Consider the following 10,028-nt stretch of genomic DNA (forward strand, 5'->3'; position numbering starts at 1 on the left):
TTGATAAATGGAAATCCTAGATCTGAGTATATTCTACTGAATTGCTTGAATGTATTTCAGAGATTAGGATCTTTGGATTTCTGAGTAATATTGAGATAAACTCTGGTGAAATAGCTCTGATTTAGGGCTTGATTTCTCTGTGAATGTTCTGAATTTACTTGGGAATTTGAATTTGGAGCTAGATCTCATTGATCTAAGCAGGGATCATTACATTTTGGTGCTTTCGTTCTTGAACTCTAAGCATGGCTGAACATACTCGTATCAAAGATCTAACTGCTAAATTGGAAACAGTCATGGCTGTTTTAGATCAGAAAGAAGAAAAGGATAGGGCTAAGGATGAACGTATGTCTATGATTGAACAATCTCTTGCCTCGATTGCTAAGTGTATGGAATCTTTACAATCGCATCAGTCTGTGGGCTCTTCTTCACAACAGTTACAATCTGTAGATCATTCTGGATCCATGATTGAGGTGAAATCACAAGCAAATTCTCATTGGAGATCGGCTAAAATGGACTTATCTCGGTTTGATGGTAGCAATGCTCTTCAGTGGATATTCCAGGCAGAGCAATTTTTTGACTATTATGATATTTCAGATGCTTATAGATTGAAAGTGGCAGCCATACACTTCGATGGTCCTGTCGTTCCATGGTTTCAAATGTTGCAAAAATCAGGAGCTGTATCTTCTTGGTATGCTTTGGCAAAAGCAATTGAATCTACTTATGGTCCATCTGTTTTTGAAAGCCCACGATATGCATTATTCAAATTGCTGCAGGAGAATTCAAAGAATCGACTATTATCATACATTCACAAGCTTGGCTAACAGAGTAGAAGGATTATCTAATGAGGCATTATTGGATTGCTTTATTAGTGGGTTGAAAAAGGAATTACAACGGGAAGTTATTCCTTGGCAACCTGATTCAATTACAAAGGCAGTCACTCTAGCCAAATTGTTTGAAGATAAATATGGTTTTGTTGAGAGGCTAGTTAGATCTAAATCTACTTACAATCCCTGATATTTTTGTGGCTTTTCGAAAACAACCATTGGCATTGCCGCCCTCTGAAATTTGCGTGAAAAGTGCCAGCATTACCAGGACCATCTAATACTGCTCCACACTTCAAGAAAATGTCATATGTTGAGTTACAGGAGAGACGAGCAAAGGGGTTATGTTACAATTGTGATGAGAAGTTCTCTCCTCAAAGACAAATGTCATAATCGAAGACTCGTTGCTTTTTACAATGGGATGAGGAATTGAGGGTATGAATGAGGTTTCGATGAGATTTTTATCGTAATCAACCCAACAGATTCTAGCAGGAGTTTCAATCTCTTTCCTTACATGCTATGGATAGTACCCTGATTTCGGGTACTTTAAGATTTACTGGGTATATAAATGGGCATGCGGTGCAAGTGTTACTTGATGGTGGCAGTGATGATAATTTCTTGCAACCGAGAGTTGCTAATTTTTTACAGTTGCCTATTCTTCCAATTCCATCCTTTAAGGTGTTAGTGGGGAATGGTAATGCATTGCAAGTAGAGGGATTGATTATTGGCTTACAAGTGATCATTCAAAAGACTGTGCTTAATGTTGATGTGTATTTGCTACCTGTGATGGGAGCAGACTTGATCCTGGGTACTTCATGGTTAGCAACACTGGGTCCACACATAACAGATTATAACAAATTGTTCATTCAGTTTGTTTTACAGGATCAGTTAATCACTTTGCAAGGTGACCGCAGTCTAAAACCACAGATGACATCAATTCATCAGTTGCACAGGTTATATTCTACAAAGGCCATTGATTCTTGCTATACTTTGTCAATATCTGATGTGGATTAGCAGAACCATCCAGGTACAAATTTATCAATTCCACAGAACAGCCAGAATTTCCCTCAATTACATTTTTCGGATGAAGTGGCTGAAGATTTGCAGCGAGTGCTATTCAAGTATCATACGGTGTTTGATGTACCTATGGGTTTACCGTCTTCAAGGAAGTGTGATCATGCTATTCCTTAAATTCCTGATGCTACACTAGTGAGAATTAGACCATACAGATATCCTCATTCTCAAAAAAATGAAATTGAGCAGATGGTGAAAGATATGCTTCATGAGGGGATTATTGAACCAAGTACAAGCCCTTTTTCATCATCGGTGTTATTAGTAAAAAAAAAAGATGGGTCTTGGCGCTTTTGCATCGACTATAGAGCCCTTAATGCTATCACTGTTAAGGATGCTTCTCCAATTCCAACGGTAGATGAGCTGCTGGATGAGTTATATGGAGCTAAGTACTTTTCTAAATTGGATTTGAGGTCGGGGTACCATCAAATTTTTGTTGAAAACCGGATGATAGATTTAAAAACCGCCTTTTAGAACACACAGATGGGACACTATCAATGGTTGGTGATGCCATTTGGGCTTTCTAATGCCCCGCTACTTTTTCAAACCTTGATGAATAAAAATTTTTTTCAATTTGCATTCGTAAAAATATGTCCCTAGTGTTTTTTTGACGACATTCTTGTTTACAGTAGATCTTGGGAAGATCATTTGAAACATTTAGAGGTGGTTCTTCAGACTTTACAGGATCATCAGTTATTTGCAAAACTATCAAAGTGTAGTTTTGGTTTGCAAAGCAGGTCAATTATCTGGGTCACATTGTGTCTGTTCAAGGGGTGGCTATGGACAACTCTAAGGTTCAAGCTATATTGAATTGGCCTGTTCCTGGGAATTTAAAACAATTGAGGGGGTTTCTTGGTTTGAGTGGATATTATAGGCGGTTTATTCAACACTATGCTACTTTTAGCAAAGCCATTGACCCGACTTGTCAAGAAGGACAACTTTTCATCGGGATTCTATCACGATGAAGCCTTTTCCGAAATTAAAACAGTCATGACAACCGCCTCCCGTGTTAATACTTCCCGATTTTTTTCACAACCTTTTACATTGAGACTCGATGCTTTCGGCATGTATAGGAGTCAGATCGAGTCAAAAACAGACATCCCATTGCCTATTTTTTTCCAAGAAGATGTCGCTAGAATGCGCTCTCAATCTACCTACATTAGGGAGTTATATGCTTTCGACTGTAAGTCTGCCAAATTTAGACATTATCTAATTGGTCACTGATTTATTATCAAGACGGATCAACGAGCTTTTAAAAACATTTATGCACTCAGGTTATACTGACACTCGAACAACAACGGTGGTTGCCAAAAACTCATCGGGTTTTTGACTTCTCAATTGAGTACAAGCCCCGGTTGTGAAAAATGTGGTAGTCGATGGTTTATCAAGGTGTTTTTCAAATGGCATTTTCTACTTCACATAACGGTGTCTTACAATTGATTCGGACAGCACAGGCTCAAGACACACATTTTCAATAGATCATTCAGGAAATTGTTCAGGGAACTCAAACTTCTAGTGATTATTCTTGGAAATGAATATTTTGTTTTGGCATGACAAAAATTGTCTGTTCCTCCTAATTTTCGACTATAACAAATTCTCCCGATCGAATTCCATTCTTCATTATTGGGAGGTCATGCAGGTCGACTTGAGGACATTTGTTAGATTGGCTCGCCAGCTTTTATCGGGCCTCGGAATGAGAAAGGCAGTAAAGGAATTTGTAAAAGCTTGTGAAATATGTCAGAAAGCTAAGCATAGTAACACTCATCCTGCAGGATTGTTACAGCCCCTCCCTATTCCTCAACAGATATGGGAGGATATAGCTATGGATTTTATTTGTGGGTTGCTTTTGCAAGAGGTTATTCAGTGATATTTGTAGTGGTGGACAGGTTTTCAAAGTATGGACATTTTATTCCTCTTAAGGAGTATTATACAAGTCAATCGGTTGCTCAGGTTTTTATTGCAAACATTGTCAGGTTACATGGAGTTCCTAAATCCATTGTAAGTGATCGAGATAAGGCTTTCACAAGTAAGTTTTGGCAAGCACTTTTTCATCAAATGGGTACAACTTTGGCCATGTCTTCTTCTTATCATCCGGAAACTGATGGCCAAACAGAGAACTTAAACAAGGCAGTTGAGCATTTCTTACGTTGTTTCATAGCAGATAATCCTAAATCTTGGGTTGATCTCCTTCCTTGGGCAGAGTTGTCCTACAATACTGCCTTCCATACAAGTTTGGGAATGACTCCTTTTAAAGCAGTCTATGGACGAGACCCTCCTGTCATGGTACCTTATCAACTTAAATCTGAAGATCCAGTTGCTGTGATGGATCTACTACAACAAAGGGATAAATTGCTACAACAAATGAAAGCAAATTTGTTAAAGGCACAAGCTCGAATGAAAACACTTTGTCGATAAGAAGAGAAGTGAGATATCCTTCAATGTTGGAGATTGGGTGCTTGTAAAACTACGACCCATACAGTGCAACATTCCCTTTTTTTCTCAGAAGAATCACAAACTCAGTATGAGGTACTTTGGTCCATATCAAATTGTGCAACAAGTTGGTAAAGTGGCTTATAAGTTAGACTTGCCAGAGGGAGCTCGTATTCATCCTATTTTTCATGTATCAGTCCTTAAACCTTTCAATGCAGGGGTGCCTGGTAGTATCTTACCTCTTCCTTGCTTAACTGATGAACGAGGTCCTATCATACAGCCTGAATTTCTATTGCAAACAAGAACAATTCTCGTGAATTCTAGACCAATTCAACGGATACTAGTATCTTGGTTGGGATTGCGTTCATCGAAAAATTCTTGGGAAGATCTCGACTTATTCAAGAAACAATATCCACATTTTCATTATGCACCTTGAGGGCAAGGTCTATTTTTGATGGGAGGGCAAATGTCATGTTGCCTTACAAGTTCAAAGCCAGATCATTAGAAGTAAATTCACAGGTGGCGGTCAATGCATCGCCAATGACACTGGAGAAGTGGATGGAGACGTGGACGGCCAAGATAAATTACAAGAAAACAATCCAACGGTGCTAGGAGTATGGAACGGGAAACGAGGCGAGAGGAGAGCAAATACTGCCTTCGGGATTATTTTTTGGGGATAAAAAGGGAGTCGGAGAAACAGAGGAGGAGATATCGGAGAAGAAGATTGAAGGCCGTTCTCAAAGGAGATCGGAGAGGAATTCGGTGGAGGTTCTCTGCTGGGTTTGTTTACCTTTACGCTTTGTTGATTGTTCTTGTTTGGAGTTGATGTTGTTTGATGTTTTCTTTTAGAACTGCTAATCGCCCTATGTGTTGATTGTTGATAAATGGAAATCCTAGATCCGAGTATATTCTACTGAATTGCTTGAATGTATTTCAGAGATTAGGATCTTTGGATTTCTGAGTAATATTGAGATAAACTCTGGTGAAATAGCTCTGATTTAGGGCTTGATTTCTCTGTGAATGTTCTGAATTTACTTGGGAATTTGAATTTGGAGCTAGATCTCATTGATCTAGCAGGGATCATTACAACTTCACCATCATACTTATTCTTAGTGACATTTGAAGAAGGCACAGACCATCGAAGAGAACAAAAGGTATGGTAATTTCTGCTATTATGTGTCCATCTTTCTTGAATGTCTTTATAACAACAACCAAGTGGAAATTCTTTCCATTTTGCTCATGTTTTACTATTTCTTATGAAGTTTTCTTTAACCAAGTATTGGCAGGCTACCATGTCTTATTATTTGCATCACTTTTGTTGACCATTCCATGAATAAGTATATGATGATTACTATAAGGAAAGAGGGTGACATAAATATGGTATATTATAGATTAGTTCAACATAATTATATATTTGCTTTAATAAAAAGACAAACAGTTTAAGTAGCTATGATTGATACTAATTAACATCAAACTGAACATTGAAAGTAGCTATGAACAGCTTGTCATAGGCAACTTTAAAGAGGTATGGATCACTAGGAAGGCCAGCCAGCATTGGGAGTAGCACCAGAAATTACCAGAAATCTTCCTCCTCTCCTCTTCTTTCTCTTTTTCTAGGCACCTCCTCATCGCCATTGATGTGGTCATTCTCCTCCCAACTGGGTTGCCACTTATTGTTGATTTATAAAAATATATACTGTTATTTTTTCATTGTTTTCTCTCCATGCTAATGAAATTCTAGATGGGAGCTGCCACATGTTATGTGATGTTGTCTTGCTAGAGAAAGCCTCTAGATAATAACAGTTAGTATGGACATTCATCTATTTTAGACATCAGGGTATTGGTAGCATAGTTTTCAATGATATGCACATAACAGCATTTTATATTTACCCGGCATGCATGCAGAGCAGTTTGGTTGCCAGCCATATTTCGAAGAAGTGATGAACAGTGAGGACGACCATGACCAGGACTGGTCCTGCGATGAGGAACCCTTATTGTTGGAACAGGGTGTACGGCGGGACTGGTCCTGCCTTCCTCGTCTAGCAGTGAATTTCATATACCGCCAACTTAATGCCATTGACCACACCCAGTTCCGCTCTGTCTGCATGGAATGGCGTGGACACACAAAAAAGCGGGAAAAGATACCTCTTGTGATTTTAGCAGACTTTAATCAAGATGGCACTCTGAAGGGTCTCTCCTTATTCGACATAATCCGGAAGGAAGCCATAGTCTGTTTGCATCGTGCAACCTTCCTCCCTGTTAGGCATGACTACTACCTTGGTGCTTCGCATGGATGGATTTTTACAGGTCAAATCGTGGTGCACGAGGAATGTGATTATCCTTTTGAAAGTCACAGAGTATTGCGAATAAATCTAAATAATCCCATCACAGGCAGTCTCATAATCTTACCTCTACTTGGCCCTGAAACTAAACTTGGGGGGCGTGTTTATCTCTTGGGACGACCAGATGATTTGGAAGTTTATTTGACTGTGATCTACTATGTTGCCAATGAAAAGGGTGCTGACGTGCATTTCATCAGGTATGAAAAGGGTTGGCCAGACGTCCAATGGACTACCTTTAGTCTTGAAGTCAAGCCCTGTGATGTAGTTGCTTGCTTTGAAGGAGCACTTCTATGCCTCCTATGAAGGAGTATTCCATGAGGTGATCTTGGATACTGGCCAACTTGACAGGGATCGGGGCTTTCTAATAGCCGGTTCAGATTCTCGTGTAAGATCCAATTCGGAATTTTTTCTGAGATATTTTCAGAACGTGCAGGGGGATCTCTATTACATATTTGAGCCATTTGGGAAAGAAAGCTCATATCCTTTATTGAAAGTGAATTTGGCAGAATGGGACAGGACCCTCATCAGCCCTCCTTTCTATCTCGTTTTCTTCGAGGTGCGTATTATTGACATCACTACATCTAGCATGGTCCGCAGACGCGCAGAGTTTTGGGGTGACGGAATGCATGGGTGGGAACCGGTTGGGTGGATAACCCCGGCTTTAAACTAGACAAACGTATGACTTTTAACCACACACTATTTTAAATTTTCATGGACGACCTGCTTATGATGGAAATAATTTCTACTTATCTTTGCTGCATTAATTTTTTTTTTTATGTTAATTCTGGTGGAGATAATGTTAGATAATTTGTAGATAAATATTAGTCAATTATTTAAAATTATGAATAGCATTATCAATAATATTAATTATTAAATATAAATATTATTTTAAAAATATAACACACATCTAAATCCAATAAATATCCAATAATCCAACTAGGATATATATTAAGTTCTAATGTAGATGGTTATATATATATATATATATATAGGCATTAAGAGATCTTTACTCTTTGTTATTTATTAGCAAATATCTTCTCTTGCGTTCTTATAATCAAAGTGAGTAGTTAATTCTTTGTTCAAAAGAATAAAGATCTCAACATGGCAACTTCGTTGGTGCAAGGTACACAATTTTATATAATCTTATACAATCTCATATAATCTTATGTTATCCGTCTAAAAATCATACATATGTTTTTAAGAACCAGAGTGTGTTTGACATTAAATCAAATGCCAAGCGTTGAAGGGTTTAACAAGGTTGACCGGGAATAAAATTTTTTTACTAAAAGTTAATTTATATTTTAATTATATATAATAAGAAAATCAAATATTGTGGAAGAAAAAGATCAAATACTATTTGATTTATGCTATAGTTGTAGAGCTTAAAAGGTTCTATTATGCTCAAAGCCTGATAAAGAAGCAAATATCCTATTTTGTTATTTACTATAATGCTCAAAAATCACTATAAAAAATCAAGTACAACTAATTGTTAAAAATATATAAGTTTTTCCTAAGATTATGTTCCAAATTAATTTGTATATTGTTTAAAAATATATAATTGTGTGGATAATAAATTGATATAAATTTCACCCGTACATGTATATCTCTCAATTTTTAGGGCTTAATATATCGATTTACATAAGCATAGATTATTAGATTTTTTTTCCTTTTTTTTAATAAGATGATTAATTTCTTTCTTGGCATTTTGGCTAAGGATTGCATCTTATCTAATCAATTTAATTATTAAACTTTAATAAACAACTTAAAAAAATAAATAATTTGTACCTACCCGGGTTAAGAGCCCGGCCATTTGATTTTGATTTTTTTTCCCCGCTTTTTAAATTGGATCAGACTGTGTGTCTTTTGTGATTTTTGGAACTACCGTTTATCAATTTCCATTGTATGGATATCAAAATGAAATTATGATACCAGCGTTGCAAATTGTATATACATTAATATAAATAATGTAGTAGTACTGTTTATTTATTATTTACGGTTCCTATGGGAGTATACTCTTGTAGGATAGCACTTGTCCTCTTTATCAATTTATATATATTGAAATTATAGTTTAAATTAACATGATTCAGTACCAAACTTTAATGCAAGCGTCATTGGTTTGAGCCATGAACTGACTTGATTGTCATTGATTTTTCTCAGAAAATTCAGGTCGTGAGGTCATTGCTTTTAAGGCAAGGTTGAGGTTACTTGAATCAATGTGCAATGTAAGTGTTGAAGAAAACCTCTAGTTCAGATAGTTCACTCATTTAATGTTTTTTAAACTAACTACATAGTTTCAGTTATGCAAAATCAAGAAAACCTCTAGTTCAGATTAATGAACACTATCTGAAATCACACATTATGTTAACATTACAGCCAGTATGTACTGGTGGTTACCATGCGGAATTGCACACAGATGCAGTTGTCAAGCAATGTGAGATTGTCGATGTTATAGAAATAATTGGCTCGAAGAAAATGACACCATATGAAAGGCCCCTTTATCTTAAGAATGGTGATGTTGTCTTGTGCCGAATTCGGGTATGGTTGCATTTAACAATCTATATTAACTATTATTAACTTCCGATCAATTTTCACTCGTGGCATTGAGTATACTACTAATTTCCATATCTAGGTGAACAACTCAATACGCGTCGAGAATTTCTCTGTTGATCACCACCTTGGGAGGTTCACCATTCATTCTGCAGGTAAAAGAACTTCTTTGTTTAATAATTTCAATATATAATTTATGAGAATTGCCATTCTTTTCACAGGAAAGACAACTGCATTAGGAATATTAGTTGAACTTCCTCCAGTCGGCCGCTTAGCATTTCCGTATCCTGAAAATTATTATCACGGTACACGTCCTTGAATTTTCTAGGCCAATCATCATGCAATTAATAGCGACAATATCACATCCTGCTTGGTATAATTTAATACCAGCTAGGCTATGTGTATATATATATATATAGTTCAGAAGATAAGTATCTAGTTTAGAGTTGCTAAGTCTTTGAAGAAGCATTTAATGGAATTCAATCCCATAGCAGTATCTTATAGAGTTATATATATGGTGTTAGTATCATCTTCTCTGTATCAAAGTCATATAGACATGCCACATGATGTGATGCTTAATTTTCCAAGAGCTATGAGTAATCTCTACAATTTTTATTTATGCTGTCTTTTTAATAGAGTGATTAGCTTCATAGTTTTAGATTGATGCTCCTGCCTCTTTATATATATATATATATTTATTTATGATGTTAATGATGGTGTTTTCTTTCATTGTTTTTTAAATGGTAATATGGATAAGCTATCACATACATTTTATTTATGTCTCAACCATGTATTGAAAAAAACTTGACCTCTTGAT

At 36.6% G+C, this 10,028-nt stretch overlaps 1 protein-coding gene across 4 annotated transcripts; it reads left to right on the forward strand.

Moving 5' to 3' along the window:
* The first annotated feature begins 5,410 nt into the window (after positions 1 to 5,410).
* LOC120280251 (eukaryotic peptide chain release factor GTP-binding subunit-like) lies at positions 5,411 to 9,803 on the forward strand. 4 transcript variants are annotated; one of them, XR_005542279.1, is made up of 6 exons: positions 5,411 to 5,476; positions 6,233 to 7,340; positions 8,822 to 8,886; positions 9,038 to 9,199; positions 9,294 to 9,366; positions 9,433 to 9,803. XR_005542279.1 is itself a non-coding variant. In XM_039287028.1 (6 exons), exons 3-6 carry the CDS (start codon positions 8,878 to 8,880, stop codon positions 9,528 to 9,530), a joined length of 342 nt encoding a protein of 113 aa, XP_039142962.1. In that variant the 5' UTR covers positions 5,411 to 5,476; positions 6,228 to 7,340; positions 8,822 to 8,877; the 3' UTR covers positions 9,531 to 9,803. The 4 variants fall into 4 exon arrangements, 3 of the variants coding, with proteins under 3 accessions (XP_039142962.1, XP_039142960.1, XP_039142961.1); XM_039287028.1 differs by having other exon boundaries at positions 6,228 to 7,340; XM_039287027.1 differs by lacking the exons at positions 5,411 to 5,476; positions 6,233 to 7,340 and adding an exon at positions 7,718 to 7,787.
* Positions 9,804 to 10,028: the final 225 nt, after the last annotated feature.

This window comes from Dioscorea cayenensis, chromosome 17 (assembly GCF_009730915.1).
Source record: "Dioscorea cayenensis subsp. rotundata cultivar TDr96_F1 chromosome 17, TDr96_F1_v2_PseudoChromosome.rev07_lg8_w22 25.fasta, whole genome shotgun sequence".
Lineage (NCBI taxonomy): Eukaryota > Viridiplantae > Streptophyta > Magnoliopsida > Dioscoreales > Dioscoreaceae > Dioscorea > Dioscorea cayenensis.

Bases quoted from the DNA above. Each gene is read 5' to 3' on its own strand.
- LOC120280251 (XM_039287026.1), top strand. From the start codon at position 6,263: ATGAACAGTGAGGACGACCATGACCAGGACTGGTCCTGCGATGAGGAA.